This window comes from Dendrobates tinctorius, unplaced genomic scaffold, assembly GCF_039654945.1.
Source record: "Dendrobates tinctorius isolate UK_male_01 unplaced genomic scaffold, ASM3965494v1 ptg000051l, whole genome shotgun sequence".
Classification (NCBI taxonomy): Eukaryota; Metazoa; Chordata; class Amphibia; order Anura; family Dendrobatidae; genus Dendrobates; species Dendrobates tinctorius.
Window position 1 is genome coordinate 22,179,634 of NW_027361719.1, and position 16,239 is coordinate 22,195,872.

Sequence of the window (16,239 nt, forward strand, 5' to 3'; positions counted from 1 at the left end):
TTAAAAAAAATGACATGCAGTGCAGCAATGGTGTACCTACCATGTAGGCAGGGGATGCCACTGCCCCCGGGACGTCAGGGGGCCTGTCGCCAAGGGGTGTAATGCGCCCATGAACAGCGGGCACCCTGGATCTATTATGCTCTGGTAGGTGCCTGTCACCTACTGGAGCATGGCAAGGATAAATTAATACTCACCGCCTGCTGCGGCGCTGCTTTCCTCACTCTGCTTTGATGCAGATCCTGAGACGTGAGCGATCACATGATTGCATACATCATTGCAAGTCCTGTATCAAAGCAGAGGAACGCAGCGTGTGGCAGCAGGTGGTGAATATTAATTCACCCCTGCCAAGCTCCGGTAGGTGACAAGCAACTACTGGTGCATGTGTACCCTATTCCCAGCACTAAGTCAGCATTGGAACTTCATTTCAGGCTGTTGGGAGGGGGCCTGGCTAAATGGGCAGGCCATCGCGGAGGAAGGGGGGGCACAGGCCCTTTCAAAACTTTGCTATGGGGCCAGGGCCAAGCTACTTATGTCCCTGCATGTGAATGTATGCTGCCATTATGCAAAAAAGATTCCAGCCATTCAGACAAGGGGCTAAAATCCTGCACTAAAACCTGCACCTAAATCCATAGAGCTAAATAGAGATTTTGGTGTAGAATTATCTACACCAGAATAGCTGTAGATCCACAGTTGTGGACTATCCACAGCAGTTAGGAGACATAGTGTAGGGAAGGTGACTTGACTGGAGGGAGAAGGGATGGTTTGTGCACTGGAGACAGATGGTAGTAATGACAGAAGGGAGACAGCTGGGGGTAGATGGAAAAGGGAGTGCAATACCTAGAATTGACCACAAGATGGCAGGGGGAGCGTAGTTCAGGACTTGATATCAGCTTAGGGCTTAGGAAACCGCTTAGTCATGGGGGCGGGGAGACAGGAACCCAGGAGGGAAATTCCTGAGGAAGGGGATAAATAGGACAGGACAGGGTTCCAGGCGAGGCTAGTCCCAGGAGGAGCTCAGGTGGAAGAGACTCAGTACAGAAGACTGACGATGGTGGAGAGCTCGACCAGGGGACTGACGGGAAGAGACAGTCAGGGGGGTGGCCCTGACACAACGGACAGCAGGACAGACGAGGCCCCGGGGGTACCGATTGGACGATGACCTCGGACAGGTGAAGCGCTGGCGGTAGATTGGTCTAGGACAACCCAAGCGAAAGATCCACGAGGAACGACACTACGACTGAAGGAAAGGTGAAGGTACCCGAGCCTGGATACAGAAATCCATAAAGGTGCTGCAGTGTATGGCTACGGTTGTCAGGAGGACGGCCAATAAACTCGGACCTCTTACGCTAAGTGCAGACGGACTTTTTGGCCCTGCGGATTTTTCCGCGCAGAGTGGAAGAAATCCGCAGGTCAAATGACCTGCATTTTTCCTGCGGATTTCTTCCATTTTTCATGCGGTTTTTGTGCGGTTTTCCATCGCGGTTTTCCCCCTGCGGATTTGGTGACAGGGGAGATGGAAAACCGCACAAAAGAAGTAACATGCTGCGGATTTTGTACCACGGGAAAACCGCGCGGAAAAATCTGCAGCGTCTGCACAGCGTTTTTTTTTTTACATTGATTTTAAGGCTACTGTACATCACAATGCAGAAATGCAACGTTTCTGCGCGGTAAAATCCGCTGCGGATCCGCTGCAAATCTGCATCGTGTGCACACAGCCTTACAACTGGAATCTGCCTCCGTCTCGTCTTTGCATCGTCTGGTCGCAGTAAGCAGTGGACCACCCCCCAATCCGGGCCCCTACCACATTGTTAATGAATCCTTAAGGTCCATTCACATGCACTATGTAGTTTCAGCAAACAATCTGCAGCTAATTTATAGCATAAAATTCTACACTAAAATTGACATCTAGTGATGCGGGTTTGATGCGACAACTTTGTCCTCTGGCTGTGATTGACAATGGCTGGATACCTGCAAATCATGGTTGGTGGACAAGGTTGCCACTCTGCTTATGAACTTGGCAGACCACTGTATCTTAAAGGCAGGACTTCTACTTTGAAGCTGAGCAGAAAATCAGACTGCAACTAGACAAGTTGGAATCATTAAGCCTCACCCTACATTACACTATTCTCAAAGTTTCCCTTTAAGGCAAAATAATCACATAGTATTCTATATCAGCACTTTATAATATATAATTTTTCACATTTGTGCAACATATACTTTGCAATAATTCTGCATAATGGAAATGTTAAATGCTTACCAGAGTCATGCAGAAGGAACTACTGCTGGATACCATCAATATTGATCTCCTGGAACTCCTGGGGAAGAACAAGTTGATCAAGAGTTTGGGGCAACCTTGGAATATTGCCAAGATGCCTTGATAATCGTATTGTTCTCTTCAGTGATGCTTTCCTTGGGAGAAGTGCTACAACATTAGAATGGGCTCCTGAAATGACTTCTGTGAGAATCTGTTGTGGTGTCTCCTGTGTTGTACTTGCCCTGGTGACCACCTCATTGACTAGTCAGATTGCTTCAGGTCTTGCTGCGTGGTTGTGGGATTGGTTACATTCACCACTTCACCAGATGCTTCACAAAATGTTTTGAGTTTAGAGTGGTTTACATTCCCCACCTAATCAGGTCTTATTCACACTGCATTTTTTTAATCTGTTTATTTTTTTTCGTGTTATGTTTTTGTAACACAAAAACGTTTTAGAAATGTTTTGGAAAATGTCTTGTTAAAATTGCGGGCAAAATGCTCTGACACTATAATGCAATCAGTTGTGAGGTTTACAGATGGAAACAGTTGATTTAAAATGTCACAAAAGTGCAGCACTCTGTACAGTACTGTTGTGACATGTGGATTGATGATGGATGGGAATTCATGAACCACAAGGACAAACTGGCAAAACATCCAAACACAAAATTCTGCGGGCAAAACAGGGTACAAACATCTTGAGGCGAACTGCCGGGGGCGAAAAATCCGGGGGCGAAATATCCGAGGGCGAACTGCTGGGGGCGAAACATCCGGGGGCGAACTGCTGGGGGCGAATCATCCAGGGGTGAACTTCTGGGGGCAAAACATCCGGGGGCGAGCTGCGGGGGCGAAAAATCCGGGGCGAAACATCCGGGGGGCGAACTGCTGGGGGCCAAAATGTGCGGGGGCGAAATGTACCTGGTGGCGAACTGCTGGGGGCGAAACTTCCTATAACCGTTAATAATAGTAATGCTATTTAATTTAGAGGCTGCTGTGGCCATCAAGCAGCATTCTGGTATGTAGTTATTTTTGGTTATGGCATGAGGAGCCCGTAAGATTCTCAATGGTATATTGGTTAAATTGGTAAAGGCAGCTCTATAATACTTTAGTGAAGCCAAAAAAAATGAACATATATTCTGGCAGGACATCAAGACCAATCCAATAAAACCGTGGTCTGCATCCTTAACTCTACTATTATTGATAAACTCCCAGACCATAATTTAAAAAAATAACAAAGGGACTTCAATGGGAACTGTACTTTGAAAAAACTACTTTAATCTCCACTTGTGAGCTACTACTTCTTCCCTGCCTCCTGAACTCGAAATCCACTATGAATAGCCAGCTCAGATCTATCTTGTTCAGATATGACACACTATCAGCACAGTGAGGTATCAGATTACACCTCCTATTATACTCTATGGTGAAAAGGAGGAGTGATGGGAAACGCATAAATTGGGCAGAGGAAGACACAGAAAGATTTTGCTGAGTTTTCTAACAAGTCTTTTACCTCACTCAGAGCTGGATTTTCTCTGCTCAGTAGTGCTGTATAATTTCTTCGATGTTGCTGTGGCTTCTGTGTGTTCAGTAAAAAATGAAAAGCAGGAATGAATCTCTGTGTCTAAATGTTTTCTTCAGAATTTGTGAAGGTTGTGAAATGTCCTTTAAGTGTCTCTTCTGTTCTTGATCTAAGGATCTCAGCTTTTAGTGGAGATGAATCTGTGCTGCACTTTATGTACATGCTCAGTACTGATCAGTGCTGTGGAGTCATAGATGAGATGAATCTGTGCTGCACTTTGTGTACATGCTCAGTAGTGACCAGTGCTGTGGAGTCAGAGTCAGTGGAATTGAGGAGCCGGAATCGAAGGTTTGGCTTATCGACTCCACAGCCCTGGTTACTAGATACTAGCTATGTATTTTCCTTTTTGTAATTTTCAAAATGTAAAAATGTCAATATATATATTTGTTTGTGCCTAACATAGGAAAGAAAACGTGTCATCATTAACTTTACGCCTTTTAGAGATCATTTCATCTTCATCTTGCTTAACTGTTCACAATAACAGTAATTTTGACCAGGGGTGCACAAACATTTGCATGCCACTGTAACAGCAAATCGACAAATTCTGATAGTGTGTAAGCTTGAGCATGAAACAAAGCAGAGTCCTGACAGTGTGCATATAGCAAACTGTGAGGACTTGGCAACCTACAGCTACATAGAATGACTACAGAAACACAGAGAGAGCCCGGAAAACCTTTTTAAGCTGCATTGTTGATTATTCCCCTTTTCTCTTTCCTCCCAGGATAATGGTAGTCTGGGAGAGATGCTAAAATTATTGGATTTCTTTATGACATTCACCATTGATTCTTTGTGTCTCTAGTGATGGTGCGGGAGAAATTGAAAATGGAAGGTCATTGTTTGAATTCACTCAAGCCACACGGACCTGTGGAGCAGTATTTAAAAATATGGTATGCATTAAACTAAATCATGTCATTTGTTGAAAAGAAGCCACAAAAATATGGGAACCTGTCAGGTTGGTGACAATTCGTGCCCCCCAAAAGATTAGATAATTGTCATCCAATCACTGTCTCTTGACGTACTCATAAAGCTGAACAATAGACTCAGTCAAGCACTTCATTGATGTCAGGAACACCGCACTACACTCGCTCACTGAGCCAGTGCGGGTGTCCTGAGTACAAAAACAGTGCTCAAAGATACCTGTGGAGCAGGGCAGCAGCTGTGACAATGCGTGCTTCAAACTATCAGAACCTGAAGCATGTGACTGCTGGGGGCGTGGCCTAAGCTCCACAGAGCTAGGAGCTGCAGGGAAACTCCTAGAAAGGTAACTACGGGACAAGTTACCAAGGGGCATAGACAGAGGCGGAAACCAGATCAAGCCGGGGTCAATGCACGAGATAGCAGGACAGTACCAAAGGGTTAGAGCGGATAGTCAGGACGTAGCAATAGATCAGAAAACCAGAACGGGCAATAGGCGGTGCAATAGGGGCAAACGGTAGCGGAGTGACAATAGCCAAGCCAGGAGGTCAGAACCAGAGAAGACAATAGTACCTAAAACGTGAGATGGAGTTCAGAGTGAGGGGACAGGCCGGGTCATACACGGGAATCAAACAAGCAATGCAGTACACGCACACCAGGGGGGTCGGTCAGACACACAGCCAGAATAACAGTATAGCTGACAGAGAATGCTATTCTGGAGTGAGTATAAATACCCCTCCCAGATCCAAAGAGAGGCCGGCAAAAGTTAACCCTGTGAGAACAGGACATTAACCATGTCCTAACCATGACAATTGATTTCTATGAAAGTAGCATTTCCAAAATCAACTGTCAACTGCATATTTCGATAGAGAACAAAAGGATCAGCTTCTAAAATTTGGCCGTACTTTTCTTTTGCATGACATCACCTGTCGAGGAAGCGTCGGGAGGCCTCTCAATACGCATTGGACTGTCTGACGACCCTGTTTATATTGGCGGAAATTGACAACTTTAGTATAATGTTATGTGGGCTTTTAGGGGACCCAATTACTGATGACAAGTCCCATTAATCTTTAGCAGTTACCATCAATGTTTAATCAATTAAGGTCCAATACTACTCCCAATAGTGATGAGCGAGTAAACTCGTTACTTGAGATTTCCTGAGCATGCTCGGGTGGTCTCCGAGTATTTGGATGTGCTCGGAGATTTACTTTCTGTCGCCGCAGCTGCATGATTTTTGGCTGCTGGCCAGCCTGAATACATGTGGGGATTGAATCTCCGAGCACATCCAAATACTCAGAGATCACCCATCACCCGAGCATGCTTGGGAAATCTCGAGTAACAAGTATACTCACTCATCACTAATTTTCAACAATCATCTTTCCAGAAAATGAGTTTGTCCTCCCTACTGCTAAAATCTCACACTGCTCAGTACTAGCTGCAACTGTCGGTAAGATTTGGTGGATGGGGACTGACTATACTTTGACCCAGGAGCTATTTCATTCAATAGCTGGACTCATAAAATTCTCATTTTGGACCAGATCTAAAAGATCTATATAATATTGTGCACAGTTTGTATTGTGAAATCTGGTGATGGATCAGCCTTAGTTGATACTCTGTACTGAATGCAATTTTGTGGATTTCTTTGTACTACAGCATTCACATTTTTTAGTTGTTGACATGTCCATATTTATTGCACCTTGTTATGAACAAAATCTGGATTTCTGATTTTCAGCTGCTGAAAAAGATAAAGCGCTGTGAGAGAAAGGGATCGGAATCAGTGACGGAGGAAAAATGTGCTATATTGTTTACAGCCGAAATTAATTTTAGTGGTGCCACTTACATTATACAGGTAACTTCACAACTTTGAACCCTAAATAATTATCATCACTATTATCATTCTTATTATTACTACCACTAGTTGTAGTAATAATGCCATACAATAATAGTCCTCTAATAATAGCATAACTATGGGGCACACATGTGTGGTAGACCTCGGCATGCCTTTTATTTCATACAGAATTATAAGGAATTTTTTATATACAAATCCAATCTAAATTAGTTTCCATCAGGGCTCATTAGCATGCTCTAGGAGGGAAATACCTTTATTCATGCAGTACACACCACAACCCCTGTACAGAGGCCCAGTATGGCTGCTTGACTCCATACTAATGAGCCATGTGTCCTCTGTGTACAGGCTCCCTTATTACATTGAACTTGTGGTAACACTTAAAGTTTACATTTCAGTATTTTCTTTTATCATAGGCCTTGTCGTTACCTCTGGTTGTCATAGTCCATGGAAATCAAGACAACAATGCGAAGGCCACAATTCTGTGGGACAACGCCTTCTCTGAGATTGTAAGTTTTAAAAAAAATGCTGCAGTAGGGTGTTATGGGTGTGATGGAACCTGTTATGTAACGCTGCTCAGTCAGTAGTAGGAATGCTACATGTGGCAGACATCTGAGCAAGCAGAACGTGGGCCAAAAATACTGTAACTTATCTAGATAAGAACATTTACGCACTTCCTAAGCAAGTCAGTTCTTCCCTTGTGTTTCTGTACACTTTATATTATACTTACCAACTTCCAGAAAGCAGATTTTTTGCTAGGATCGTAAAAAAAAGGGGGAGGCAATTCAAAAGGGTTGGTTCACTACTTGCATAACTTCGTATTAAAAGAAGTAATCCCTCTTGTAATATATATATATATATATACTATATATATATATATATATATATATATATATATACTTGTCTTCCACATGAGAGCCCTGCATATGCATATTTAATAAACACAACTGGAAAGTGAACACTCCAAACTACTAGATCATCTTAAAGGGTAAGTACTCAGTATTTACGGTTTTATGTTTCAGTGTGCACAAAACTTTCACATAATATAAGGCTAATTTGATTCAGGTAAATCCCATTTTAAATAAAGTACATAGTGCAAGGTAAGTAAAAAATGTGAAATTTACACTGAAATTAGCAAGTGCATTTATATTGTACAAAAAATAGTTGATGTATGATGTACCTTTATTAAATGTAAAGAGCCATCATGCCTTAAACACTTAATTCATTATATCCTGAGACATTGTGGGATTAGTTCTTATAAAGTATTATATTTAAAGACCATGTTAAGGATAAGGTGATATTTACTAGACCACGACCCTCTTGCTGTCTACACTCAACATACGTTTCGCCTGTGCTTCCTCAAGGGCCGGAAGAAGAAAGTAAGTGTGCAGAAGCCAAATAGCCATAGCTGATTGGTTGAAGGACTCACGTGGCATAAAAGCACTGATATTACTCGAGTGACACCAGTGCGAGAGAAAAGTATCTGTTATTTATTTTATAAGGCGGACGACTTCATTTAAAAGGGATTTGTCGGTATAGTGGACAACCCCTTTATATTAATCACATTTGACCTTAAAATTATGAAAATAATAAATAAAAATAAGGTAAATAGTGAAGAAATAAATGGTTGTTTTATTTGGAAAGGTAACTACTAGCATTAAGTGGTAAGGAGATGAAACATTCTCCATAGCCATGTGACTGCTTAATTCGATGCACATAGTTGCCCTCTTGTTGAGTGGTTCATTTTGTGTCATATTATGAACAGGTCACTGAGGAGGATGGCTGGAATAGACTAGGCCACCAGGAAACCAGAAAGGTTGGTAACTTAGCGGATTGCAGACCCCTAATCCTAACAACACAACTAACAGTAGCCACGGAGCGTACCTACGATGCCCTAGACGCTTCGACACAGCCGGAGAACTAACTAAGCCTAAAGCAAGAAAGGTAAAATCTAAACTGCCCCGGAGTAGAACCCCAAAGAAATAAATAGCCCCCAAACATATATTGTCGGTGAGACAAGATGAAACACAAACGCAGGCAGAAAATAGACTGAGCAAATGATGGGGCCCGAACTGACTAGATAGGATAGGAAAGGAAAGACACTGTCTGCAATCATGGAAAAACCCTAAAAAATCCAAAACGACTGATGTACCAAAAAACACTGAGGTCTCACGACCTCGCGGCCACTATATCAGCATTCTGGTATGAACTGGCAGCAAAGCAAAAGAGACTAATATAACAGGGGCCTGAACAAACTGACACAAGCCGCAAAACATGGAGCGGGGTCCAGCACTGCCCCCAGCAGGGAGCATGCTGAACCCTCACAACAAGCAGAAAGAGGCAAAACCAGATCAGATGCAAAGGATTAGCAAATGACAACTTAACTGAAAAATGCAGGATCAGGGCAGGAGACATCAGACCTCAGAATGCACAGGAAAACTAATCACCAGCAGGGATTGAAGGAAGCCTGCTGTCTTAAATATTCCAATCAGTCACCCCAGATCTCCAATCATCATCAGGTGGCAGACCTCTGTCAATCTGGTCAGCTCCACTACCCACAGTAACCACCAGAGAGAGCCCTGAGTCAGAAGTAAGAGAATTCACAACAGTAGCCCCCCGGTGAAAAGCACGAACCAATCTCTCGGCATGAATGTCGGAAGCAGAGACCCAAGAATTATCCTCCTGCCCACAACCTTTCCACTTGACCAAGTACTGGAGTCTCCATCTAGCCAAACGAGAATCCAAAATCTTCTCTACCCCATACTCCAAATTACCCTTAACCAATACAGGGTCAGGGGGCACCGCCATGGGAATTACTGGCTCCACAAACCTCTTCAACAAAGATTTATGAAATTGTTATGAATCTTAAACGTAACTGGAAGAGCCAAACGGGAAGAAAGGGGGTTAAGGATTTCCAAAATCTTATAAGGTCCAATGAACCTTGGCTTGAATTTTGGAGACGCAACCTTCATAGGAATATTTTTTGAAGACAGCCAAACCATATCACCCACTTTAAACCGGGGACCAATGGTCTTATGCCGGTTGGAAAGCCGTTGGGCCTTTTCCTGAGAGTGGGACAACTTATCCACTACTTGGTCCCAAATCTGCTGCATTCTCTCTACCACAGAATCCACACTTGGGCAGGCCGAAGCTTCCACCTGCCCCGAAGAAAATCGAGGATGACACCCAAAGTTACAGAAAAAAGGAGACATCAAAGTGGCAGAACTTTTAGTGTGTTTAGTGTGAATTCGGCCAAGGGCAAAAATGAGACCCAGTTATCTTGATCAGCAGATATGAAACCTCTCAAATAGGATTCCAAAGTCTGGTTTGTTCTCACAGTCTGCCCATTGGTCTGAGGATGAAATGCAGAGGAGAAAGATAACTGAATTCCCAGTTTGGAACAAAAAGCTCTCCAAAATCTGGAAACAAACTGAACTCCTCTGTCCGACACAATGCTCTCAGGAATACCGTGCAAACGAACCACCTGTTGCAAAAACAAGGGCACCAACTCAGAAGAAGATGGCAACTTTGGGAGTGGTACAAGATGAACCATCTTAGAAAATCTATCACAGATCACTCAGATAACAGTCATTCTCTGAGAGACAGGGAGATCAGAAATTAAATCCAATGAGATATGGGTCCATGGCCTCCTGGGCACCGGCAGGGGTATCAACAAACCACCAGAATGAGAACAGGGTTTGGACCGAGAACAAGTCCCACAGGACTGCACAAAATTCCTGACATCACGAAATAAGGCAGGCCACCAAAAAGACCGACTCACCAAATCTCTAGTACCAAAAATACCTGGATGACCAGCTAACGCGGAGCAATGAATTTCAGACATTACTCTTCTCCTCCACTGGTCAGGGACATACAATTTTTCCATAGGGCATCATTCAGGTTTGTCCTCCTGAAATTCCTCCAGGGCACGTCTCAAATCGGGTGTGATTGCGGAAAGAACTACACCCTCATTTAGAATGGTAGTAGGCTCAGTCACATCAAGAGAATCCGCAAAGAAACTCCTAGAAAGGGCGTCCGCCTTAACATTCTTAAAATTAAAACACGTGAAAATCAAGACCAACCTAGCCTGTCTAGGATTCAAGCGCTTGGCTGATTCAAGATAAATCAAATTCTTGTGGTCGGTGAGGACCACAACTTGGTGTCTAGCTCCCTCCAACCAATGTCTCCACTCTTCAAATGCCCATGTCTTTGGGACAAATTGGCTCCTGCACCAATCTCAGAAGCATCTATCTCCACCTGAAATGGGAGTGAGACATCAGGTTGCCGTAGAACCGGAACAGAAGTGAATCTCTGCTTAAGCTCCTGAAATGCCGAGACTGCCTCTGGAGACCAATTCACCACATCAGCGCCCTTTTTGGTCAAATTCGTCAGTGGTTTAACAATACCAGAAAAATGACTTATAAATTTACAGTAGAAATTAGCAAAACCCAAAAACTTCTGGAGAGCCTTCAGAGAAGTGGGCTGAACCTAATCATAAATGGCCTGTACCTTGGCCGGGTCCATTTCAATAGCAGACGGGGACAAAATGAATCCCAAAAACGAAATCCTCTGTACACAAATAGACATTTCGATCCCTTAACAAATAAAGTATTTTCCCTAAAAATCCGGAATACAGTCAGGACATGTTTCATATGAGAATCACAATCACTGGAAAAGATCAAAATATCATCCAGATAAATGATCAAAAGCTTATCCACAAAGTCCCGGAAAATATCGTTCATAAAAGATCGGAAGACGGAAGGGGCATTAGTGAGCCCAAAAGGCATCACCAGGTACTCAAAATGTCCCTCCGGGGTATTAAATGCCATCTTCCATTCATCCCCGTACGTGATGCGAATAAGATTATACACCCCCTTGAGGTCAAGTTTGGTAAACCAACAAGCACTTTTAACTCTGGAAAATAAATCAGAAATCAGGGGTAACGGGTACTGATTAGAGTTGAGCGATACCGTCCGATACTTCAAAGTATCGGATCGGAATGGATCGGCCGATCTTAAAAAAAAGTATCGGTATCGCCGATTCCGATACCGGAAGTCCCATTCATGTCTATGGGACTTCCGGTATCGGAATAAGAAAAACCCTGTTTTTGCCTTGTACAGCCTCTCTGGGGTCTGTACGGGCCTTTCGGGGGGCTGTGCCGGCCTGCCAGGGGGTCTGTGCAGGCTCCGGTGGTCTGTGCCGGCCTGCCGGGGGGCTGTGCCGGCCTGCCGGGGGGGCTGTGCAGGCTCCGGTGGGCTGTGCCGGCCTGCCGGGGGGCTGTGCAGGCTCCGGTGGGCTGTGCCGGCCTGCCGGGGGGCTGTGCCGGCCTGCCGGTGGTCTGTGCAGGCTCCGGTGGGCTGTGCCGGCCTGCCGGGGGGCTGTGCCGGCCTGCCGGGGGGCTGTGCAGGCTTCGAGGGTCTGTGCACGCAGCAATGGCATAAAGTGAGACTAGGGACTTTTTTTTTTTAAGTGGCGGAGGAATACAGTGCGGAAGGATACCTACCTTCCGTCATTGGATTCCTGCAGCCCGTAGAGAACGGCGGCATCAGCTGATGCTGCAGTTCTCTACCCAAGATCGTCGTGGGACACACTCGTGGACTGCTTCGGATCGTGGGTGAGTATTTTTGTGGTTTGTTATGTTAATATTTATTCCTTTAAAAGACAATGGCTTCGGGGAACAATGTGACAAGTATTGGTAAGTATGTTACTCTATGTTATATGTACTGTATGTCTATGTATGTATTGTATGAATGTATTGTATGTAGTATGTATGTAGTATATATGTGGTATGTATGTAGCATGTAGTATGTATGTAGTATGTATGTAGCATGCATGTAGCATGCAGTATGTATGTAGCATGCATGTAGTATATATGTAGTATGTATGTGGTATGTATGTAGCATGTAGTATGTATGTAGCATGCATGTAGTATATATGTAGTATGTATGTAGCATGTAGTATGTATGTAGCATGCATGTAGTATGTATGTCGTATGTATGTAGCATGCATGTAGTATGTATGTAGCATGTAGTATATATGTAGCATGTAGTATGTAGCATGCGTGTAGTATATATGTAGTATGTATGTAGCATGCATGTAGTATGTATGTAGCATGTAGTATATATGTAGCATGTAGTATGTATGTAGCATGCATGTAGTATATATGTAGTATGTATGTAGCATGCATGTAGTATATATGTAGTATGTATGTAGCATGTAGTATGTATGTAGCATGCATGTAGTATGTATGTAGTATGTATGTGGTATGTATGTAGCATGTAGTATGTATGTAGCATGCATGTAGTATATATGTGTTATGTATGTAGCATGCATGTAGTATGTATGTAGTATGTATGTAGTATGTATGTAGCATGCATGTAGTATGTATGTAGTATATATGTGGTATGTATGTAGTATGTATGTAGCATGCAGTATGTATGTAGCATGCATGTAGTATATATGTAGTATGTATGTAGTATGTATGTAGCATGCATGTAGTATGTATGTAGCATGCATGTAGTATGTATGTAGCATGTAGTATGTATGTAGCATGCATGTAGTATATATGTAGTATGTATGTAGCATGTAGTATGTATGTAGCATGCATGTAGTATGTATGTAGTATGTATGTAGTATGTATGTAGCATGTAGTATGTATGTAGCATGCATGTAGTATATATGTTATGTATGTAGCATGCATGTAGTATGTATGTAGCATGCATGTAGTATGTATGTAGCATGCATGTAGTATGTATGTAGTATATATGTGGTATGTATGTAGCATGTATGTAGCATGCAGTATGTATGTAGCATGCATGTAGTATATATGTAGTATGTATGTAGCATGTAGTATGTATGTAGCATGCATGTAGTATGTATGTAGCATGCATGTAGTATGTATGTAGTATTTTTTTTTTTTTTTTTTTTTTTTTTAACATTTAACACATTAGCCGGATGATGGGACTACTACTGTCCCATCATTGGCTAATGTGTCAATCACTGTCATGGTAGCAGGCATCGCCAGATGGGACTTATAGTCCCATCGGACGATGCTTGCACAGACCCCCGGACATCAGCACAGCCCCCCGGCAGGCCGGCACAGTCCCCCCGGCAGGCCGGTACAGACCCCCACAGGGTGCACAGACCACCGGCAGGCCGGCACAGCCCCCCGGCAGGCCGGTACAGACCCCCACAGGGTGCACAGACCACCGGCAGGCCGGCACAGCCCCCCGGCAGGCCGGTACAGACCCCGGGCAGTCCACACAGCCCCCCGGCAGGCCGGCACAGCCCCCCGGCAGGCCGGTACAGAACCCGGGCAGTCCACACAGCCCCCCGGCAGGCCGGCAGAGACCCCCGGAAGGCCCGAAATGACGGCGCATCATGATGCGCACACACCGCGCATCATGATGACGTCAGGCTGTCAATCAACTTTGAACTTCCGATTCCGATGCCGTCTTCCGATATTGAAAAAATATCGGAAGTCTGTATCGGAATTCCGATACAGCAAGTATCGGCCGATACCCGATACTTGCGGTATCGGAATGCTCAACACTAGTACTGATATTTAACAGTGATTTTGTTAAGGGAATGATAGTCAATACATGGCCCTAATGAGCCATCTTTCTTGGCCACAAAAAAAAACACAGCACCTAAAGGTGAAGAGGATGGTCTGATATGATGCTTCTCCAGTGACTTCTTGATATAAGATCGCATAGCATCATGTTCAGGTACCGATAAGTTGAATAGCCAACCCTTGGATAATTTACAACCGGGCATTAACTCAATTGCACAGTCATAACTCTTATGAGGCGGCAAAGACGCGGACTTATTCTCACTAAATACATCAGAAAAATCAGCCAAATAGTCAGAAATATCATGAGACTGGGGAGAGGTGGAGAAAACACGAGTGTCACTAAGAGCACATTGATAACCCCAACTCACCACAGACACAGATTTCCAATCCAAAACAGGATTATGGGTTTGCAACCAAGGTTAACCCAGAAGAATAATATCATGCAAATTGTGCAACACCAAAAATTTACAATTCTCTTGGTCGTCCGGGGTGACCTGCATTATCGCCTGGGTCCAAAACTGGGGTTTATGCTCCGCTAAAGGAGTAGAATCAATACTCCTCAAAGGGATAGGAGTGCGCAGGGGTAGCATGGGAAAACCACAACGTTTGGCAAAGTCAAAATCCATCAGATTCAAAGCTGCTCCTGAATCAACAAAAGCCTTAGCGGAAAATGTAGACAAGGAGCAGATCAAGGTAACCGCCAAAAGAAACTTAGGCTGTACACTGCCCACCGCAAATGCGTGAGCAAAATGCTTTTCTCGTTTAGGGCAGACAGAAATAGTATGAGGCGTCCCCACAAAAAAGCACAACTTATTACACCTTCTAAACTCTTGACGTTGCGCCCTAGACAACACCCTATCACATGGCATGGGTTCAGAAGTTTGTTCGAAAGGCGGCACCGCCTCTCGTGTAGTTTTATGTTCACGTAAACATCGATCAATTTGAATGGCCAATGACAGAGTCATCAAGAACAGAGGGGACAGGAAATCCCACCATAACATCTTTTATGGTTTCTAACAGACCCTTCCGAAAGAGAGCCGCTAGGGCATCATCATTCCATTTAGTAAGGACTGCCCACTTTTGGAATTTTTGACAATATAACTCTGCAGAATCCTGACCCTGGTTCAATGCCAATAAGGTTTTCTCAGCTTGATCAATAGCATTAGGTTCATCATACAACAACCCCAGGGCTTTAAAAAATGCATCCACATTAGCCAGAATAGGATCTCCTGATGTCAAAGAAAAAGCCCAATTCTGGGGATCGCCGCGCAGCAGGGAGATCACAATTTTAACCTGCTGCACAGAGCTCCCTGATGAGTTAGGTTTCAAAGCAAAAAATAGTTTACAATTATTCTTAAAATTCAAAAATCTAGACCGATCCCCAGAAAAAACATCAGGAGCAGGGATCTTTGGTTCTACAGCAGATGATTGAGCAAGATAGGCAGAAATTCTCCACACTTCAGCTGCTCAACACGATCAGACAATTGCTTAGTCTCCATTAGAGAAAAAATCCTCCTACGGCCCCAGAGAAAAAGAGGAAAAAATATATAAAAAAAATTCTGACACTTTTTTTTTTTTTTTACAATTCTTTCCTTCTTTAGAGTACCCTAAAGTCTACAGTATGGCTGGTGATTCTGTTATGAGCAGGTCACCAAGGAGGATGGCAGGAATAGGCTAGGCCACCAGGAAACTAGAAAGGTTGGTAACTTAGCTGATTGCAGACCCCTAATCCTAACAACACAACTAAAAGTAGCAGTGGAGCGTACCTACGATGCCCTAGAGGCCTCGACACAGCCGGAGAACTAACTAGGCCTAAAACAAGAAAGATTAAATCTAAACTGCCCCGGAGTAGAACCCCAAAGAAATAGATAGCCGCCAAACATATATTGTCGATGAGACAAGATGAAACACAAACACAGGCAGAAAATAGACTGAGCAAATGATGGGGCCCGAACTAACTAGATAGGATAGGAAAGGAAAGACACTGTCTGCAATAATGCAAAAACCCTAAAAAATCCAACATGACTGATGTACCAAAAAACACTAAGGTGTTGTGAACTCCCTTGTTCGGATTTCTG

General features: G+C 43.8%; 1 protein-coding gene across 3 annotated transcripts in view; it reads left to right on the plus strand.

Annotated features, from left to right (window-relative positions):
• STAT6 (signal transducer and activator of transcription 6) overlaps positions 1 to 16,239 on the plus strand; it is a 243,067-nt gene that overhangs the window by 169,109 nt on the left and 57,719 nt on the right. For all 3 annotated transcript variants that reach the window (XM_073576848.1, XM_073576847.1, XM_073576849.1), the window contains 3 exons: positions 4,627 to 4,714; positions 6,475 to 6,591; positions 7,005 to 7,097. In XM_073576848.1, coding sequence (XP_073432949.1) covers positions 4,627 to 4,714; positions 6,475 to 6,591; positions 7,005 to 7,097 — 298 coding nt within the window. The remainder of the gene's footprint in view (positions 1 to 4,626; positions 4,715 to 6,474; positions 6,592 to 7,004; positions 7,098 to 16,239) is intronic.